This window comes from Dermacentor silvarum, chromosome 1 (assembly GCF_013339745.2).
Source record: "Dermacentor silvarum isolate Dsil-2018 chromosome 1, BIME_Dsil_1.4, whole genome shotgun sequence".
NCBI lineage: Eukaryota > Metazoa > Arthropoda > Arachnida > Ixodida > Ixodidae > Dermacentor > Dermacentor silvarum.
The window spans coordinates 232,699,166-232,721,596 of NC_051154.1; the positions used below are offsets into that span (position 1 = coordinate 232,699,166).

Genomic DNA, 22,431 nt, shown 5'->3' on the forward strand with positions numbered 1-22,431 from the left:
CGACACCAGAGATATATCCTAAAGGTAAACATAGCTAAATTTGAAGTCGTGTGAACTTAAACAAGACATCTGTAGCAATGAAGGTAAGTGGTCAACATGGTTGTCAAGAAGAAATCAGTAATGAGGAGATGCCAGTTTATATTTCTTGGAATGTTCGAAAAGTTGAATAATGTTATGCAGACTACGTAAAAAGTATCTTCTTATGCTTCTTTTTATTCTGATAACCTTTAGTCCCCGCTTTCCATATCAAACCGTTTTAAAAATTGACGAAAATGAAGATACTTAGCGTTGCCCTTGTGCCCTTGAATTGCCTATTACTTACAAAACTAGATTTATTCCACTGATATAAATATGTGTTAGCGTCCTCAGACCAAATGTCTTGCACCCCTAAATATGGAATAATGTCACTGTCAGTACCTCTCTTATTCTTTTAAATATCTTTCGCCGTTTTCGACCACGCTGAGTTTCCCAAGTCCGATTCATTTAACCAAACGGCGCATTCACAATAATCTTTATTAAACTCGGGAGTAACGCTTTCACAGGTTACTAATATTGTGAATCTATGTGTACCCTGTGCAAACACAGTTTTGCGCATAGTGCAGTCACAACAGCTGAACAGTGGTCACGTTTCTTGTACTAGGCTTGACTCATATCGATTGATAGCGTAGTAGCATAGCTAATGGCATAAAATGCGTAAGACGGAGTTTCTAGTAACACCCTTTGCATGTGTCAATGCAGTTCTTCGCCACCGCTCTCCTTGGCGCCCTCCTTGCCTGCTCTGTGCTTGCCGAGGACGCTGCCAAAAGCAAGGAAAGCAAGAAAGAGGAGAAAAAAGACGTTGAAGCTCGTGGAGGCATCCTGGGTGCTGGAGTCGGACTTGGAGGTGTCGGCGGCGGCTACGGTGCTGGGGTGGGCTCCGGTATCGCAGGCACTGGTCTCGGAGGAGCTGGACTCGGTGGAGTTGGACTGGGCGGCGCCAGTTACGGAGGAGCTGGTCTCGCGGGACCGGTTCCTGGCGTGATCGGCAGTGGTCTCGGAGGAGCTGGGCTCGGCGGCGCCGGCCTGACTGGGGCTAGTTATGGCGGAGCTGGTCTTACCGGAGCTAGTCTTGGCGGAGCCGGTCTTGGAGGCGCTGGTTTTGGCGGTGTCGGTCTTAGCGGAGCCGGTCTTGGAGGCGCTGGACTCGCTGGTCCGGCCCTCGTGGGACCTGGATTCGCTGGAGCTGAAGCCTTGGGAACCGGAATCATAGGCAACTCAGGTCTCGTCAGTACCGGCCTTGGCCGCGGCATCGGTGGTGGTTTCCAATCAGCGTACGGTTCTTCAGCCGGAGGACACCAGGCCGGATTCCAGGGGGGCTCCTCCGGTCACAACCAGGGATCTGGAAGTTTCGCCAGTGGCGCTTCTCAGAGTAGGGTGAACGCGTTCAACAACAAGCAGGGCTACAGCCACAGCTCTGGATTCTCGGCCAGCGACAGCAAGACGTTCGGATCTGGCCACAAGCAGGGATCATCCGGTTTCAAGAAAGGAGGAGCTGGACACCAGTTGGGCTTTGGACAATCCTCGTACGGAAAGGCTGCCGGTATTGGTGTTGGTGGTGTTGGCCTGCACGGCTGAAGATCCCTGCCAGTTTCTCAAAAACCTCAAGGTTGCTTTTTTGGAGGTGTTTCCTTTTTCTGAATTATGTAATAGACAGCGCTTGGTCAAGAACATTATGAACTCAACACCACTTGACATCCTACAGTATGTTGTTCCAAAGGAGGTTTCAAAAAAGTTTTTTTAAACCCCCTGTGTTGTTCCTTATGGGGCTTCTCATATCGCATTATTATATTTTGTTGTGCGCGCTTTGCAAAGCGTCCGTATTGTTATTTAAATGAAAATAAAACTTGTTTATTTAAGCTGTCCACTCTTCTGTCCTTCAAAAAAAAAATGGTGGAAGTCGCGCTTTAAAAATTGCAAGTGCTTTTTGGAAGTGCTAATCGGAACTTGATATTCTCTGCTATTTGGAGTTACGAACCCCTGTGAGAAACTATCGAGGATTTATAGCTTTCTTTAATTTTGCGACGACTGTTTGGTTGGGCAGTAAAGGAAATGTGGCACATTTGAGAGTTGAAGTAGGAAACCGAATCACCTAAGCCAATAAATATAAGAACAACGCCACTTCCTTTGCAGTCATAGAATGATATATGGGGCAAGAGATTCGCAATTATTACAGGATATGTTTCGAATACAATGTCTAGAATAATGCAACGAATCTACTCAAAATACACTACTTGTCGTGCTTCGCCGTTGAGTGTCTCCATGTATACGTTAGCTCTCGAATGAGTCTCTCAGGAGAGTTCAATGACAAGTTCGAGCACGACTGCACTGAATTACTAAGTGTTCTTGCAGTCGTTACTTTGTCGTCGTCGTGCCTTCGGCTGTTTTAGCTGTCATATCATTTTTCTCCTCTTGTGTTATTCGGTTGTCTTCCTTCATAATCTCACTGCAGGACGTCGCAGTCCTCGGGTTGACAGCTGTTTGCTATCTGTTCAGTTAAAAGATTGGAATATCGCTCCAGGTATTATAAACGATATATTTACCCGTGCGTTCCTTTCATTGTAGACCGGAGGTAACACAACCGGAAGGTAATGAAGTTCTTATAGGTCATAAGCTGTTAACTGGAAATCCATGATCGCAGATGGGTAAATTAAACAATACAAATCACCGAAATGCGATTGCATAATTTCCACAACTATAAGGCCTCTTGTTGTGAACAATGGAGGTGAAATGCAAGAAAAAAAAAGCCTGTGTATCGTTCATGGAGTGCAAGTTAAAGGTCAACAGGTGGTCAAAATTAATCTGGAGTCCCTCACGACGGCGTGTTTCATAATCAGATGGTGATTTTGGCGCGCATATTCCCAGAATTTAATTTATTTCGTTTTATATGTGAAAGCAGTGTCTTTAGACGGGCGGGTGTCATTGTCGACTGCGCGCAATGGCTCTAAAGGAATTCCTTAAAAACCTGACTCAGTGATTCAGTGATCAGTTATTACTTATTAGTCAACAGGTTCAACTAAATAGATCTGGAGAACATGACAGGTAGATTTTGAAAGGTAAATGCTTCTAGTAGATTATTTCTGGATGCAAATAGTGGTGAAACAAATAATGGTGCTCACGACCTCGCCTCAGGTCGCGAGCAAACCGTCATTCGTGGTTGGCAGGATGCCAATGGGAATAATGTAAACTTCGAAGATTCGGTAAAAAAGAGGCAAAACTGTGTGGTATATTTTTCAAACAAAAGTGATAGGTGTAGTAAAATACTCAAAACAAATTCAGCGCTATGAATGACGCTAAAGGCAGTGGTTAAGGAAATAACGGATGCGTGCGTAATCAAGTGGAATTATATTTTATAGGTATATTATACGTTATATATAACGATATTATGTATTCGTCTTTGAAATCTCAGCACTTATGCTTAGTATGGACGTTTTCTGTTGGTAAACGAGCTCACCGAGTTTAAAGTTCGGGAAGATTGGGACCACGCCATTGCGTTTGGAAGTGTAACGCGAAACACAATCTTCCATCGGAACAGCACTTGGTGAATAGTCGCGTGTCATGTTCGAAGCTATTGGTCATGACTTACAAATACGCCAAACTTTCGGAGACAACTTTACAAAGGCGTTAAAGAAGTGAAAATTCCGAACAATTTACGGGCAGTGCAACTTTCTTTTTTATAAACGGAGGAAGCCACACCTGCAGTGATGCACTGGTGATTTCGGAATTCTTCGTACTCTCTGAAGCCCAAAGGGCGCGGGCGGCCCGAGGAGCCGCGCGCGCCCGTCCGGGCCGCTATATCTTGAAAGCCATCTGCGGCGGAACGGAGTCCACCCTGCGCTGTGTTTTAGCGGCTTAGTTCGCGTTGAGGCGAGTGGAAGCATGAATGTCAATTCGCTCACTGCTGCCGCCACGCTTACTCACTCCAGCGTTTTTACAGCGAGTTTCCACGGTCATCGAGGGAGATGCGTTCATGTTTGCTTGTGCGCGCGTGACACCATGCTTGTTAATTTAGTTAGCATGCCTATGTTTACAAGTTTATACGGCTGATAAACTACTATCCTTACTTCATATATCTGTCCACTAATTTGCTATCGCAATCGATGCTTTCGACTTTCGGGCCGAAACTGCGACTTTTTTTCCTTTATTGCTTTGCAGCATTAGCGAAAGGCGTCTGCACCAGCTACACCAGGTCCTTTGTTACCCGTGACTTCCTGCTAACTCAAAATGTTTTCAATAAAGTGAGTTGAATTCATCGAAGAGTTTGTTTATTGTATGCTAGTCATTCGTAACGAATATGCTGATACATTCTAAATGTGCGCTGGTGCTTACAGACTGAGAACAGGCACGGCAAGGTTATTTTCGGACACAACCTTTTTCAGGTGTCAAAGAAATGAAAATGCATCGCAATTCATAGGGGTTGCCACTTTCTTTTGATTCAATGAAGAAAACAAAGGCTGCGTGTACTTACTGATTAGTACTGATGATTTCAGAATTGATCCTACTCTTAGAAAACCGGAGTTGTCGAATTCAGAGATTTCACTGCCGAGACTAACGACCGTGCTGCACAAGTACATTAAAACAGAGGTTCCCAACAGTGATGCTAGATGGACATGGCAGCCAACCCTTCTTTACTCTGATGACCCAAAAACATAGATCTAGAAAGTTTTTCTGCATGACAGGTGTGCAGACATAAAGTTGCGTCATATTGCGGGTACCAGATTCCTTTCCGATTAAGTTATTATTCGGGCCATATGTAGTAACTCTTTGTTTTAATAGCTGACCAATAAATAAACTTATTTGTGCATTCTTTTATACCTTTCTGTATAACGAAATTAAAAGCCTCACGAACATGATCGTTGCCTGGAAAATCGCATTGTGGTGATTGTTCGGCTTCGGAAGACTTCGACGAAACGTTCTGTCGTACGCTATATATGGGCATTCTGACTATGTGATTCTGACTATGAAACAAGTGTGACCGCAAACAGGATAGCTTTCTTTTTTCATGAATTTTAAATATAGAGAGTGGATATATTACTGAGTGAAATTTATACTTGTAGTGCGTCCTCTTCTAACAAATCACTAAAAAATTATCAAGCGGTCTCAGCTAAGCACTCGAATATCGGAGCCCTGAAGACTGGATACTTTGTGAATTTTTAAAGGGTTCTAGAAGAGCAGAACAGAGCATGCAATGCTGCATCACGTTATCCGTGATAAAGTTTTTTTCGAAATAGTAAGTAGATCTTTTGAGATTACCATGCAACATTCTAATGATCACAACTCAGAGAGCCTATGCGGAGTCAAACACACATCTTTATAAAAGTTACCCTCACCCAGACTTCGTGATAATGGCGTGCAACAGTAAAAACCTTGCTAATGCATGCAGAACATGGTTTTACGAGGTCGTATCACGGAAACGCAAGAACGACATGATGGCTCAGGAACAAGCCAGTAAAATTTATCATACCTAAAAAGTCTAGCGCGAAGAATTACGAACAGACCTGGACATCTTGAACATCGCATTTCTCCGGCGGCACCAACGAGCCCTAGGCTTGCAGCCTGTCTAGGGTGCATTATTTTTTCCATAGTTCTGAACTTTTTCCTTGAAAGATCTCTGCAAGATGTGTTAAAAAGTGATGGAAACAGAAGCAAAGAAAGCTTATTACCACATGGTATCAGTTTGAAGGATGCTGAGACATGTTTTCAGTAAAGGATAATGGACTAGCATTGACGACAATATTGTGAAAATGGTTCTTCCAATCTTTGGAAACACGGGGAAAAAGGATGTTGAAAACCTAACAGTTTAAGCGCGCGGGCTATAAATTTGCAGTGCGGGACCAGTGGGGTGATATATATATATATATATATATATATATACATATATATATAACGCACCTTACATGATGCTACTCACATATATGTGAGTAGCATCATGTAAGGTGCGGTATTATTTGAGGAATAGAAAACTCGCGAAATGAAAAAGAGAGTGTGGTTATTCGGCGACGAAAAAAAAGTGGTTGTAAGTCCGATTTCGTTTTCAAGACTGAAACACTGGTGACCAATGAATAGAACGAATGAATGAAACGTGTAGCATGATTTTGAAAAACTTTCGAGTTCATTGACGAGGCAAGTGTGGGATGGGTTCCTTATGTCTGTTGTATTCTCTAGCTTGGGCCGAATTAGCATTTGATACGCAAGCAAATTGACATGTTCAGGAGCATGACAGAGGTGATGCTTCAAGAAACGCACTAAGTGGTTTGCCGAGAAACAAGGTTAGTAACGTGCGCATAACATCAACATTAAACTGCACTGCACCGAATTTTCTCGAAATTTAAATGCTACCAAGTTTGTAAATGCTTTCTTCTATAGATATCGTTCAAAGTAGTGGAGAGCGAATAAACTATTTCTTCAGCTGCAATTTTTATTGTTTATACTCAGCTGTAAGTGACCATGCACGTCTTGTTCTGTGTCTCCCTACCCTCTTTTCAGCTTTCTTTTTCTCGTTCTTCAAGTCCGTGGGTTTGGCGTCCGTTTCAGAATGCAATTGCTAGCCTAATTTTCTCTGTCTTTATGTGGTGCTTAAATGTATAGTTGAAAAAACTGGCTGTGGCTTAACTCAGCTATGCCTGGGTGTGCGTAGCGGGAGGTACGGTTAATGTTATTGTTTAGCTTGGTGTTTCATTCCGTCGTTGATCCGTGGCCGTGGCCCCAGATGCCGAACTAGACGACGAACCATCCTCATCTGAATGCACTCGCCTGGCCGCTTCGTACTTACGACTCTTCTCGAGGCGTGCGGCTCGTTCTTCCTCCGTCTCCTCGGCTCGCTGCCTCCTCTTGGTTTCGTTCCGACGACGAAGCCTGGCTTCTTTCAGGTCTCTTCGACTTTCTTTCCATATCTGCCGACGAATCCCACCGAGCCGCCCCTTCTATATATACGATGAAACGCTGGCTCCTCCGGCGACGCAACGCCGGCAGCGCCGGCAACGCGCAAACGCCGGCAAACGCCGCGGCGGTTGCTAGGCAACGGCTCAGCTCGCGGTGCGGCCACCGGCCACAGCGAAACGGCGAGAATGCGGCCAATGTAGCTCTCGCTACAATAATGATAATATACGTAACCATAGCCTCTTTGCGCTATACGTCGGGGTCTCTCTTTGTAAACATTGAGAATTTATTTTAGGTATACAGTGGCTTTCTTAGTCAGTTACCCCCACTTATCTCTATCGGGTATCTTTTATTTATCGCCTTTTTCGTGGGCCGATCCCGAATATAGTGTACTTTGAAAATGTGGGCCGATATGTACTACTGGGTGTGTAGGTGCTCCCTGCGGCTACTGGTCACTGGGATGATCCGGATTTATATATCATCATCATCATTATCATCATCATCATCATCACCATCAGCCTATATTTATGTCCACTGCAGGACGAAGGTTTCGCCCTGTGATCTCAAATTACTCCTGTTTCGCGCTAGCTGATTCCAACTTGCACCTGCAAATTTCCTAACTTCATCAGCCCACCTAGTTTTCTGCCGTCCTCGACTGCGCTCTCTTCTCTTGGTATCCATTCTGTAACTCTAATGGATGTAACTGTATCTCTCTCTCTCTCTCTCTCTTCTATATATATATATATATATATATATATATATATAGAAAGAGAGAGAGAGAGCGGGTGTTACAACGGACACCTTTCAATTCTTGTTTTAAATTGCCAGTGGCATGAGAGCATAATCTTAGTTGATGAGCTTGTCTGCCCGAAGAGGTGGACATTACTTGCAAAAAAAGCAAGTGCATAATCAACTAATTAACAAAAATTTACTAATGCCGTTTTTAAGTAATTACCTTATGGTACATATTGCACTTTACAAATTCTAGACGGGGAGTTCGCAAGGCGGATCCACTTGGAAAGAATTCTCGGGATGGGACACCAGCTTCGATATATTATTTCCCGAACTTTGAGGAGAGATGCATTGACGGGACAGTTACTTTTCTTCAATGCAAAAAACGGCGTTTTCTTGAGAAAGCAAGTGGAACGACACTGAATTTTTACCGCAAGTTTGACGGCGCATATCTCGGAAATGGTGTCATCCACACAATTATTTTCAAGTGGGTATGCCTTGCAGTCTCATACACTAGAATTTGTAAATTGCAATATATATATATATATATATATATATATATATATATATATATAATTTTTTCCCCACGGCCGGATTAGAAGACAGGACCGCTAGCGCAGAAGCCCGAACTCCAACCATTACGCTACGGACGCTTTCTTCTTTGTTGCTGGATTTCGGCAAGTCAGAAAGTTAATAACGCATGTAAAAATGTGTACAATGAAGACAACGTAATACATATAACCAGCCGGAAATGCCTACAGCCTGAGGTGACATCGTGGCTGGCATAGTCGCTTAAATATATTTTAAGCTTGCTAGCAGTTGCACCCTGATCAGTCTTGTTGGAGGACTATCCTGACATTTAATTGCATCTATAAAAGGACTAATATGCTCACGAAAATACATTCAAGCTTTTCGTTTATCTCGACCGCAATACAAGCCAGCCATACGGGAGCGCCATGTACAACAGAGGCCAGGGAGCAATATAACGTCAAAGGGTAGTAGTAGTAGTAGTAAACACTTTATTTAGGTCCTGAGAAGCTAGGCAGGCGGGCCTGCTAGCCGTTGGCTAGTCCCATGTCGGAACAGAGAGGCCGTGCCTCTCCGCTCGTTCACGGGCCCTCTGGACAGCCAGGAGTTGGACGTCTTGTCTGGGATCTGTGATGGCTTTCGTCCAGTCTTCTTCTTGGTTAAAATCCTGTAACACAGGGCACTGCCAGAGCATGTGATTTAATGAGCAAAATTCAGTGCCACAATCTGGGCAGAATGGATCGATGTCGGGGTGAAGTTTGTTCAGAAAGCCCCTAGAGGGGTAGGTCCCCGTCTGGAGCATGCGGAGCGTGCTAGATTGTGATCTGTTGAGCTTATTATGGGGGGAGGGAAAACTCTGCCTATCCCCTCTGTATTGTGATGTGATTTCTTGAAAAGTAACTAGAGGATCACTGTGGAAGAGCTCTCCCGAACTCACCCGAGACACCATCCCGTCACGGCATATGAAACCTCGCGCACGGTCGTGGGCTATCTCATTGGGGTTCAGGTGACCCGGTAATACGTCTGATCCCATGTGTGCTGGGAACCAGACTATGTGATGAATAGTGTCTGAGGGGGGTCTGCCGTCGAGAATCCTGGCTGCCTGTTTGGCTATCAATCCCGATGCGAACGCTCTAATTGCCGCTCGGGAGTCCGTGTAAACTGTAGTGCGTGTTGTATCAAGTAATGCGAGAGCTATAGCAGCCTGCTCCGCCACGTCGACCAATGAGGTCTTTAGCGAAGCTGCCGAGAGGAGATCTCCCCTGTCATTGACTATAGCTACGGAAAACTTGTCGGAGCTCGTGTGTCGCGCCGCGTCAACAAAGGTCTCCGTTCCGGATAAGTTCTTTAGGAAAGCCCTAGCTCTTGCCAATCTTCGACCTTTATTGTGTTGTGGGTGGACGTTTCGTGGAAAAGGGTCTACAATAAAGGAATTCATTGTTTGATTATCAAGTTGCGTGGTTTCTCCCTGATTAAAACTAGGACGGAGGCCTGCCGCATCCAACAGTCCTCTGCCTGCTTTGGAGTTCGATAATCTAATAATTTGTGCTGATCTTTGCGCTTCAATTAACTCCGAAGTGGTGTTGTGTACTCCCAACTTCATGAGTTTCTCTGTGCTAGCTGTGATTGGAATACCAAGCACCTTTTTGACACTTTTGCGCATGAGCGTATCTAATTTATCTTTCTCTGTTTTTGTCCAATTGAGGGCCGCAACTATGTAAATGACATGGCTCATGAGGAAAGCATGGTGAGCCCTAAGGAGTATATCCTCGCATATGCCGCCTTTCTTGTTGGACACTCTCATAATTAAGCTGAGAATGTTCTCTGTTTTCGTGGTGAGATGAGCTATAGACTTTGCGTTGCAGCCCTTCGAGTCTAATAAAAGCCCTAGAATTTTGATAGAGTCTACTCTAGGGATGGTATACCCATCCCTGGTACGAACGCTAATGGGCACCTGATCGAGTGGGGTGAGGCCCCTAGCACCTCGTCTAGCCCGTCTGTACAGCAGGAGTTCCGACTTTCCAGGCGATAGTGCAAGTCCCGTACCGTCCAGGAAAGACTCTGTAACGTCTAGAGCCTCCTGTAGAGCTTGTTCGACCGTCGCCTCCGATCCTCCGGGACACCAGATTGTAATGTCGTCAGCATATAATGCATGACCAACATTAGCAATTGTTGCAAGGCTTTCCGACAATTTGCGCATTGCTATGTTAAACAGAAGTGGTGAGATAACTGCCCCTTGGGGTGTGCCCCTTCTTCCGAGTGTGAAAGACTCCGACACTGATTGCCTCAACTTTATGACCGCCGTCCTGCTCTCAAGGAAAGATTCAACGAAGGAGAAGAATTTAACTCCTAAGTTCAAGGCCGACATCTCCTTAAGGATGTAGTCATGTCTAATTGTGTCGAAGGCCTTGGAGATATCTAGTGCGAGTACCCCTTTTACATCTTTGTTTTGAGAGTCTATGATCTGCGTTTTGAGCAGGAGCATGACATCCTGCGTGGAAAGCGAGGGCCTGAAACCCACCATATTGTACGGGAATAGCTCATTCCGCTCGATATGTCTCGATATCCTGTTATGCACTGCATGTTCCGCTACTTTGCTAATGCAAGAAGTAAGGGAGATAGGACGGAGGTTCTCCAAGCTAGGTGATTTACCTGGCTTGGGGATTAGAACCACTGTGGCCTTTTTCCAACTGTCCGGTACGACACCCTCCTCCCATACCCTGTTTATCTCGTTCACTAAGGAATGAATGGCTTTGTCGTCCAAATTTCTTAAGAGCCGGTTTGTGACTCCATCGGGGCCTGGGGCAGACCTTCCGTTAAGATTATGCAGCACTTCCCTGATCTCAGCTTCCGAGAAGGGAGCGTCCAGCTCTGGGGCAGGCGCGCCCTCATATCGTGGGTGGGAAGAGCTTGAGCTTTGGTCAAGTGGAAGGTATTTGTTACGTGTTTCGTGTTTCGTGTTACGTGTTTTCCACGTGTTACGTGTTACGTGTTTTCCACGTGTTACGTGGAAGGGTGAAGGGTGTTACGTGTTTATTATCCGTTGCTAACTACCGATACCCTGAGGATCCAAAGGAAGATCTTTCTTTATTGTGGGCTGTAAAAGGTCCCAGAAGTAAACCACTTTCCTGCAACGAAGGAAAACGCGATCTATTCTTTCGGGTTGCGTACATATGAAGCAGTGTGAATCCTATGGCATATAAAAAATCATTTCTTCTAAGGAAGTTGCGACAGAACGCGTTCCTGTATGTATTTGATAAACTTTTTGAAGCGCAAACCAGAGACGAGGCACAAAAGGAAGGTCAAACACAGGACAGGCGCTGACAGGTGACAAGCGCCTGTCCTGTGTTTGACCTTCCTTTTGTGCCTCGTCTCTTGTTTGCGCTTTAAAAAGTTTTATCAAGTATGCACCAACTAGGCCCACAGAAAGTTTTATTACTGCGTGTAATTAAAAAAAGCTAGACTTTATACCTAGTGGCACCTGCATTCTTTCGACCAATATTAGTACGTTCTGACACGGGCCTCCACTGTATATGGCTTTGTACACATGGTCGGGGAGTACATTATATAATATTTCGATATAGAGAATTCTTCTCTTAACCACAAACAGGTATTTAGGCGAAAATAGTACACCAGACAAACGTACACTGCACACCACTTGCTCTAAAAAAAAACCCTTGAAACACTTCAGGCATATTCTGCGTGCATGCCAAAAATTCTGGTAATAGTCGCCCAAGCCTTACTTGACATACTGTTTGCAAGAACGGGTCACAACTTTCACGAAATAAAAATAACTTAATTACTACTTGACCAACATATAAATGAGACCGTTCCGTTGCCCCGGAACAACTTTGTCGCCGGAAAAACTTTGTGCAATTGCACATCTCCCTGTCTGACCCTCAGACAAAAACTGCAAAAATCCTGTACGACACGTACGCTTCTCCCCACCACGGCGTGCCTCATAACCAAATCGAGATTTTGGCAATATCGCCCAGAAATTATTTATAATTAATTAACACATCATCATACGTCAAAATGTGGGCCGATCCAGAAGATTGTGCCAACGAAAAATTGAAGCAATCCGATCGACGCTCCTCCTGCTCCCCTCCCGCGACGGGTGACACGTTGGAGTGCGGTGCTCAGGGTCCCCGCCCCACTCACACCCTCAACTCACTCAGGAAGAAGTTGTCTTTGCAGACGTTGTGTGGTCGTGTGAACAAGCACTTCCCTGGCAAGAAAACGTGTGAGACATCCACCCATCGCTGGTTTATGCTCGCCGCTTTAGAATTCGCGTAGCGAAAGGAAGTCCCTGCCTAAAGGCCAAGGAGAAAAGGCGGAAAAAACGCAAATAGCATATACAAAGCAGTGTCCAAAACAAGCATAAAGATGAAGGAGCGAACACACAAAAAATGTCGCAGTTTCGCCCGAAAGGCGAAGCATCAATTGCGATAGCAAATTAGTAGAGAGCTATTCCGAGTAGAGATAGTAGTTTTATCGGCTGCATAATTGGACACGTTTGCTTACTAACTGAATTAACAAGCGTGGTGTCAGCGCGCAGAAGCAAACATGAATGATCACACTGAATGACCGCATACAACGACTGTCAAAACGCTGGCAGCAAGCGCAGCCGCCGCAGCGAGCGAAGGTTCGTGCGGTCTATCACTCCAACGGAAACTGAGCGGCGAATGCACAGAGCATACAAAAGTCAAAGCCGTGTGGAGATCGCTTTTAAGAGACGGTGCGGGCGACTGCCACCGCAGGGCAAAGTACAAGCGCGTGTTTGTTGGCAGAGTAGAAGCTGCCCCCCCCCCCCCGCGCTGCCTTCCCGCTTTCTTGCTTTCGCGTGGGAGATTGAGTGGCCAGTTCCCCTTGCGCCCGGTTGCAAGATACGCATTTGGTGCCGCAGCACAGCGTCGCCCCGCCTCCCTCCCTCCCATACCCCCACGGCCTCTCGCGCGACGGCAGTCGCGTTTGCTTTCCTCCGTGCGTTCGCTCTCCGTGATAGCGCGCGTCCACCGCACGCTTTCACTCGCGCATACGGCGCGCGGTGACGATTTTATCGTCCTTGGACTTTATACGGAACCTCACGGCGACGGCGACGGCAGAAATCCGGTTGAAGTGTCTATATAATTGCTATCGCAAAAACGTTTACCGACATACGATAATGGTGGTTGGTGTGACAGTAATATGTAAATTAGGCTTTATGCGGAAATAATATAGCTGTCTCGCGCTTTCTAACCAAAGAGATAATTTCATGTGAATGTTAAATTGACAAAAGGGAGCTATTTCGTTAGAATTTCAATTACTAATACCTCACATTGCCCCCATTATCTCGCATAAAGAAAGTACAAGGGTGAAAATGGCGGATTAGTCTGTTATTAATTCGTGCAAATGATTAATATAAGTGTCTTGCATAAATACACGCAAAAATATGGATGAAGAGGTATAATTTTGTAATCACAAGCGTTCTTACGGGGTAACACGCTCGCACGAACGCACGCACGCACACACACATACGCACGCACATGAATCCAATCAATAGTAATTAAGGGTACTTGGATTGATTTAGGGTAATTAAGATGGTCGAAGCCTAATTAGGGTCATACAGAATAATTTATTGTATATTTAACTAAGAATATCACCCTTAATAGTGAATGTATCGCATCGCACGCATGCGCACCAGCAGTGGGCGCAAGCCGTCATCATGCCGCTGTCGCATGTACGATAGCGAACTCCCCCCTCTTATGGACCGAGTGCCCTATAAACACCGACGCTCAATAAAAGCTGTTCAATGTTGTCTTGACACGCGTGCTGTTTGTTTGATCGACCGGAGCAACGGCCGATACAGTGAATGAATGAAGAAATTAAGGTTAATTATCAAACAAAAGAAGAGAAACCGAGCAAACGTCGCCCTCATACGACCAGAGGCATTCGGATAAGTCAGAGACGCATATGTGCAAGATGAGTGACTGAAAAGAATGCTTACGCAGTATCTGAGAAGTCCCACTAGCGAGTTTCCGCAGTAATTTTTTATTGTTGTTTTACAATTTCTGGGACTTTCACGCCGCATCTTCTCACATTTTTTTTTTTTGTCAGTGCTGAGCACCATTGCCAACAAGTGAGTCGTTCTATAAGATTCCTTATCCCGATTGGTTCAAACGCAAAACGCAGATAGGACTGACCAGTAGCAGTTATACTGAAATCTCAGCGTCAGTACCGAGAGAAACCAGGGGACGGAAGCTCGCAATGAGTTCTTACAGCTGCTATGCAGGATTGTGGGAAATGGTCTATGTCACAAGAACGAGAGCGCTGTCTGCTAGCGGATGGTAAGAAGTAGGAAGTCTTTGTAATTGCTGCAATCAGCACGGTACATCAGTAGTGCAAGGACGCCTTTGCTAGCGTAAGCACTTTCGAGGCCAAGGTCACTCTGGCGTCATTCCAGCTTTCTTGGCAAAATGGAAAGAACCCTGATACCAAGTGAAATGGACCGACGAAGCTCGAAAAGTTCAAAGGAAGTGATGGCTTACTTCAGAGAACGCCAGCGAGCGGTAATTTTCAAACGCTAACGGTTTGTTTGTTGCTTGGCCGAAGCGCAACTGATATGTACAACTACTCTTAGAGCTTTCTACCACCTCATTTTTTTAAGCTTCTTTTTTTCCCTCATAATTTAGCCATAGAACAGGTATAAAAAGCCACTGAGTTCACTTCTGGACATCAGTCGACACCAAAGACAGATTCTGAAGCCAAATACACACGTCTCAATTGAAAAGCCGTGCTAATTGAAACAAGACATCCGCTACAATGAAGGTAAGTGAACAATATGGTTGTCAAGAAGAAATGAGTTATTAAAAGATGCCAGTTCGTATTTTTTTATAGTTCGAAATGTTGGCTAATATTTTGTGCATGCCGTCAACGTAAAAAGTATCTTCTGGGATTTCTGTTTTTCTATTTCTTGCTTACCATTAGCGTCCTCTTCCCATATCAAATCGCTGTACACTTTGGCGAAAATGAAGATTTTAAGTGTTGTGATAATTAATTGAAAATGACAATTTGGGCATTTTACTTGCAAATGGGGATTTCTACCACCCTTTGCATGTGCCAATGCAGTTCTTCGCCACCGCTGTCCTTGGCTCCCTCCTTGCCTGCTCTGTGCTTGCCGAGGACGCTGCAAAAAGCAAGGAGAGCAAGAAAGAGGAGAAGAAAGAAGTTGAAGCTCGTGGAGGCATCCTGGGTGCTGGAGTCGGACTTGGAGGTGTCGGCGGCGGCTACGGTGCTGGGGTGGGCTCCGGTATCGGAGGCACTGGTCTCGGAGGAGCTGGACTCGGCGGAGTTGGACTGGGCGGCGCCAGTTACGGGGGAGCTGGTCTCGCGGGGCCGGTTCCTGGCGTGATCGGCAGTGGTCTCGGAGGAGCTGGGCTCGGCGGCGTCGGCCTGACTGGGGCTAGTTATGGCGGAGTGGGTCTTAACAGAGCTAGTCTTGGCGGAGCCGGTCTTGGAGGCGCTGGTCTTGACGGAGCTGGTCTTGGAGGCGCTGGTCTTGGCGGTGTCGGTCTTAGCGAAGCCGGTCTTGGAGGCGCTGGGCTCGCTGGCCCGGCCCTCGTGGGACCTGGAGTCGCTGGAGCGGGAGCCTTGGGAACCGGAGTCGTAGGCAACTCAGGTCTCGTCGGTACCGGCCTTGGCCGCGGCCTCGGTGGAGGTTTCCAATCAGCGCATGGTTCTTCAGCCGGAGGACACCAGGCCGGATTCCAGGGGGGCGCGTCCGGTCACAACCAGGGATCTGGAAGTTTCGCCAGTGGCGCTTCTCAGAGCAGGGTGAACGCGTTCAACAACAAGCAGGGCTACAGCCACAGCTCTGGATTCTCGGCCAGCGACAGCAAGGCGTTTGGATCTGGCCACAAGCAGGGCTCATCCGGTTTCAAGAATGGAGCTGCTGGGCACCAATCGGGCTTTGGACAATCCTCGTATGGAAAGGCAGCGGGAGTCGGCGTTGGTGGTGTGGGCCTGCACGGCTGAAGAACACTGTCAATTGGTTAAAAACCACCAGTTAGCTTCTATGAAGTTGTGTCCTTTTTCTTAGTTCTTTGTAGCAGGGATGGTGCTGTGCCAAGAACAGTATAGACTCAACACCTCTTGATATTATTCTTCAGTCTGTTCCTTCTCATGGGGCTTGTCATATCGCATTGAATATGTTTTGCGAACATCAATTTTCATAATGCGTTAGATCTGTATAATTAAAAAATAAAGCTCTTTTATTTGAAATGTCTACTTATTTCTCTCCTTCAAAAACATATGGTGGAATTCGTGCTTTTACGATAGATATTTTTATTCGCAAGCGCTCAGGACATCTGGATATGTACTACTGTTTGGAGTTAGGAATTACCATGCGTGATTATCCAACATTTACATATTTCTCCGATTCTGGGTGAAATATCTGCTTCGGCATCAAATGAATATGTTCTTAAGGGTGGGTAGTGCGACCCGAAAGAAGGTCAAAGGAAGTAGCAGAAATGAGCGCAGACTGACAACTGGTTTATTTTTTCAAACAAGTGGGTAAATATACATAAAATAGAATCATGTGGCGCGTTATACTTCCTTTGTCCTTTGTTCTGGTCGCGCTGCCCACCCTTAAGAACGTGCTCGGTTACCAACTCGCTCAGCTTGCTGCGTTAATTCATCAAATGAATGGATGCACATCCGAGAGTTAAAGTAGGATGGTAAATCATTGACGCCAATAAATGTAAAATTATCGGTGTCCCCTTTGAAGTCATGGAGGCATTATCATGCTAAAGGAGCTCTTTACCTTCTAAAGTAGGTAATTTTCTTAGAATTTGTTGCGGATGCCATGCCTAGGATATCGCCACGATTATATTCCCAACGCTCTTCTTGTGCTTCGGCGTGGATTTGAGTGTCTCGACGCCTACGGTATCACCAGTATGGGCCTTGCGGGAGAGTTTGGTGACAAGAAAGGATAGAACCCAGAAATTAGCAGCAGTATTTCGGCCCTAATTACAGTTTTCTAACACCTTGATGTACATTTTAACTTAAACAAACTAGAGACAGATACTGTTTGAAGCGTGATTGAAATAATAAACTATGCGAGAAAAATGCACCGTGACCTGGCATAGCAGAAGTTCGACCAGTAAGAAATAATTAAAGGCTCGCATTCAAGTTATTCCTTTCCACATAGCTGTTCTCCCTCGTCATAACACTGCGCCCTCTCACTAAGTATAAAAACAATATATTTACGCTGCTGGCTGCCAAGGGCCAGCGGTATCGCTCGCTGTGTGTGTCTATTCCATTAGCTTATTTTTTTATTGAATACGTTGTTTTCGTTGTGTCGTCAGCTATTGTCACCATCGTGTTATTAAGGCGAAAACCTTAGGCATCTATGTTGGCGGTGCCCTTGGCGATACTGTGCCCTAACAAAAGTTGGCCGCCACCGCAAAGAGTAAAAACATGTCTAGAAATGCTCGGATTGACGTTCCACTTATCAGGGAGGTTCGTGTAAACAAAGTAAACCAGTGGTTTTGAAAAGAAAACTTAGCAGATTTCAGTCAGGGTGGGGATCGAACCCGGGCCTCCACGGTGCAAGACGAGCACGCTTCCCTGAAGCCACGGCTGCTCTTTTTTTTTCTTCATTTCCGAAATTTACAGGAAAACCAAAGAAGTCACAAACCACGGATGCTCCATGGTTGTGCCTTTCTAAAGATGTGCCTAGTGCTTGCCTGATTGCACACGTCATGTGGTCACGAAGAAGCACTCGCGCCACTGCTCGCGCGTTCGTCGTCGTCTTCTTCTATAGCTGGCAGCCTTTCGTCTTCGCGTTTCACAAACATGTAACACTTGCTTACTTTTTGGGACTCTTGTCTTAGTAGTTCGTCTTCCATCATACATTTAATGCAAGACGTAGTCGTCGGCATGACAGCTGTTCGCTGTCTGTGATGGGAAGCACCTGAAAGTTTTACAGATTGGTCCGCACTTTTTCTAAATACCTTTCTTTCTTCACGTGCGTTCCGGTTACCGCAGACCTCAAATAACATTTACGTGGCGTAATGAAGTTTAATACAGTTCATAAGTAGTATATGGGAAAACCTAGCGATACTGAACGAAGCAAGGGCGATCTTATTTTAGTTTAAGACTTCTTGATTGGAAAGCCAGTGCCATAGGCAGGCCGGCGTCAGTATAGATCGTCCAGGTCGCAGTACTGACAATGAGCGGTGGCTCGAAATTGTCTCAGTACAGTACATATCATGCAGTGAGAGTCGGAAGTTGCATGATAATTAAAGAAAAGGGTAATAAAGCAACGTAATATATGTTGTTAAATTATTAGTTAAGTGCACAGAAATTGTTTGCTTAGTTGAAGTAAGTAGATCGGGAAGCTGTGATTGGTAGACTTTGAAAGGTAGTAATGTGTAGTAATTGCATATAGATGAGAAAAAAAAAAAACGGTACAAGAAAAAGGCTCTTTCGTATAAGCTTTAGTGGCAAAAGGATAAGAGATCGTTCTAAGAATCCAAGTGACACTTGAGATAAAAGGTTCAAAGTCTCATTAAATTATAGACTGATTGGTTCACTATGATAGTGGCTCGTAGAAGTACATGAATAAAGAGCGCCCCCAAATAGAAATGACACTCAAATTCTAGAAGATGATACTCTTTCTGATGTGCATAGTTTCATCATTTATGGGTTTTGCGCCTGCTGTGTACACTCACTCTTGGCGCAATACGTGTTTCTATATTTCTCCCATGCATACCACTACTGCTGCGCAAATCATGTGCAAGATATTGCAGTGGAAAGGAGAGGTGCATCCTGCAATAGAATCCTCTGCACCACAGAACTGTGATCAAGAGTGGAACTTGCAGCTTTGGGAGCTACAAAAATATATTCCCCGCCTATTACAGACGGTTTGAATAGCATCGAATGCTCAGCAATTGATTGCCTATACCTCAACAATCTTCCACGAAGCATGCGTAGAGTTTTGAAGATCACTCACCCTTTAGAAAAAGGAAGTTGCTGTTTCAATGTTCCTACGAACACGTATTTATCAAAGTTTACAAAACAGAATCAAACTTAGTCTTTAGGAGCGAGCAATAGAACAAAATAGCTGAAATAAAACAACTTGCAGAACTGAATAATCCGTATGATATAGTCCCGGAGAATGAAATGGCGACAACCATGACAGAAAAGGTCGTACATATACCATTTGGAATTGGGGATGCTTTCTTAAGAGGCCTACTCAATTTCCAAGAAGTGCCGACCTTAAGGTATCACATTCGTTTGGTTACAGAACACTCAAAACATCATTAGATGCAAGAAAGTTACGTGTAAATGTGCAGTGCCAGTTGCGACTCATATGAATATAATTATTCACAATACTTTTGTTACGTGCGCAAGCATGCGTACTCGATGAAGAAAATTTTCACCATCACAGGGCTCTGTCTGCTTCCCTTGGCTTTTCGAAGATCAGATTATTTTACTCCTTCAAGCTATTCATAATTTTTACAGAAAGATAACTTTAGTGCAAAGAAATGTGGCTCTAACGTGCGCCCAATGGAAAACAGACGAGTGCTTTTCCTTTCCGCCTGAGCATAGTGCGGTCATTTCCGCCAGGATTCTAACCCGTGACTTCGTGCTCAACATTAGAACGCCGTAAACACTGAGCCTCTGCGATGGCCCACAGAATCTGTAGCGCAGGAGCCATTTATACGAGTCATGTAGTTGCCACTTGTGGACATAGCTATGTGAACTCTCGCAATTTCGGCTTTTCGATTGCTATTGTGCACTTTATAAAAGCCGTTCTAGTTATAATAGTCTCCCTCCAATTGAACGTCTTCGTACAAAGCATATTGCCACGCGTCAGTTAACCACTTTCACGACAGTATTTATTTATTTATAGTGTTGTTCGAATAGTACAAATTTCGAGTCGAATCTAATACGAATATTCGGGAAAAGTGACCTTCCAATATCAAATCGAAAGCCGAGTATATCCAAGTAAAAATAAAAGCGAAATATAAAGGTTCCGTTGAGTCAGTTGGGTAAGAAAATTATTTACGGTATCTGAAACAACTGTCAACTGAGATGCTTGTATATGAGACACACAGGAAACTGTGATCGTATCTAGTGTGCCTTGACAATGACATTAATGAAACAACAGAACAGCACATCAACAGATGAACGTAGTAGAGTGCTCGTTAAAGGATTTAAGTACAATACCGTAGCAATGCATATCGTTTTATACAGGGTGTCCCAGCTATCATGCAGCACGATTTAAAAAAAGAGGAACGGCGTTACGCGAAGCAAACCTAGTGTGTATTGTTTCCAGTACAGTGGAGTAGCCGCCAGTAATTTTTTCGTTACTGAGATTTAATTAGGTAATTGTAAATGATTATCTAACTCGAGAAGTACTGCCATAATTATCAAAGTGTCAGCGAGAAAGTTGTAGAGCAACATGAAAAACTCCCGATACAGCTTTCTGTTGCTCAATACATGCTACATAAATGTGTTTTTTCGAGTGTGAAAAAGCCCGCGAATAGACGCAGAACTGCCACGCAAGTGGCCGCTCGAGGCAGTCGAGACATTCGCGCACTGACATGGTGCCACTCCATCACGGCCACTGTTCAAAAGATTTCTTCCTTCGATGAATATTCTCATAAAGTTCATTATTCATTGGAGAAAAGCTTGCATGTAACTTCAGCATCCAATGCAGGACGCTATAGTATGTACAGGGTGTCCCAGCTAACTTTAGCCAAACTGTTCAACGAAAAAAGAATTTAAAAAAAAACACTGTGCAAGGTACAATTATAAGGCCTACGGTATTCGCTGGAGGATTTCTTGTTGGAGTAGTTGGTGTTTGCTTAACGACATATTGTAGCAGGAAGGCAAAATGAAAGAAGACACCCAGACACACGTCACAGGCGCTTGTGACATGTGCTTGTGCGCTTGTGTCGCGCTACAATACTTCGTTAAGCTACGGTGTTTGCCCGTTAGATCTCAGACGACCGAACACTATAGGTCTTGAAATCGTATTTTGCACCGCGTCTTTTCAGTCTTTTTTTTTCATTGAGCAGCTTGGCTAAATTTAGATGGGACACCCTACATATGAAGAGATAATTCATAAAATACACGCATATATAATGCAGATTGAAATCTACTTGACGCGAAGCTTGTGTGAGTTAGCGAGGTAGCAGCAGTAGCAGCCAATGATACGAGCACAGCCTCGTCATCTGTAGCTGTTCGCTGCTTGTGTCACGAGGACGAATGCGATGTATGATGCTTGTCGACGAAAGAATACTGATGAGAGGTGTGTGGGGGGCTCATGAAATTACGTCATTTATATCTAAATGCATCCAAAGGTTCGTGCCCCATATTTGAGAGTGGCGGATCCATTCTTGGGGATTGGTCAAGAATGCGCACATAACCAGATTTCACATACCCACTGACCCACGTTGCCTACTAGGCCAAACAGCAGCCTAGTAAGTTGTCTATTCGGGCACTTAAACAGTGGCCCATGTTTTCTATATATCCATTAATATATACGTCGAGGAAACGACGACGAATTACAAACCTATAGGTTACGCGGTCGGGTATGAATAGAGCTCCATTCTATACTATTGACAAGTGCAAACTAAATTGGCGTATTCTTGACAAAGGAGCGTGTTGATGGCAGAGTGGGACTCTTCACGTGCTTACAAATATCGTGCGCAATAACACGAAGCGCGTTTCATCTGTCATGATAGCGTGGTCATCTGTCGCCATGCAGCAGGCGCGCCAATGCCGTGCACGAAATACGTCCGATAAGCAGTGGATGTGATTGCCTCTCTACGCTGTTTTATTGAAATGCTTTTTTTAGGACAAATCTGTTCTGCGCAGTAGGTGAGTGACGACAAGTGGTGGGAGAGGTTGTTCTGCCCTACAGCCCACACGGCGGTGCCTCTATCAGCAGGAAAAACGACCAGCTAGCTACTTACGAAGAGGCTAAAAAGGTCGGCCGCTGATTAGTAAGGAGTTCTCGCTGGAGTATGTGAACTGAATGCATCGTAATATTGTCCGAGGCGTGCTTGTAAAAAGGCATTGCGAAGCGTTGTGTCAATAAAACGGTCACGCACTCGTGTGAACCAATAATCTATGCGTGTGTGTTTGTGTGTGTGTGTGCGGGTGCGTGTGCCTGTTTATGTGCGTGCGTGTGTGTGTGCGTGTGTGTGTCTGTGTGTGTGTGTGTGTATGTGTATGTGTAAAGAACAATAGGTGGGCGCGGGG

General features: G+C 45.0%; 2 protein-coding genes across 2 annotated transcripts; both read left to right on the forward strand.

Annotated features, from left to right (window-relative positions):
• LOC119436903 (acanthoscurrin-1) lies at positions 1–2,111 on the forward strand. The gene is made up of 2 exons (XM_037703941.2): positions 1–83; positions 739–2,111. The coding sequence occupies exons 1-2, from the start codon at positions 78–80 to the stop codon at positions 1,612–1,614; spliced, it is 882 nt and encodes a 293-aa protein (XP_037559869.1). The 5' UTR covers positions 1–77; the 3' UTR covers positions 1,615–2,111.
• Positions 2,112–14,884: 12,773 nt separating this feature from the next.
• On the forward strand, positions 14,885–16,414 carry LOC119436902 (uncharacterized). Its single transcript, XM_037703939.2, has 2 exons — positions 14,885–14,982; positions 15,283–16,414. The coding sequence occupies exons 1-2, from the start codon at positions 14,977–14,979 to the stop codon at positions 16,186–16,188; spliced, it is 912 nt and encodes a 303-aa protein (XP_037559867.1). The 5' UTR covers positions 14,885–14,976; the 3' UTR covers positions 16,189–16,414.
• The last annotated feature ends 6,017 nt before the right edge of the window (positions 16,415–22,431 follow it).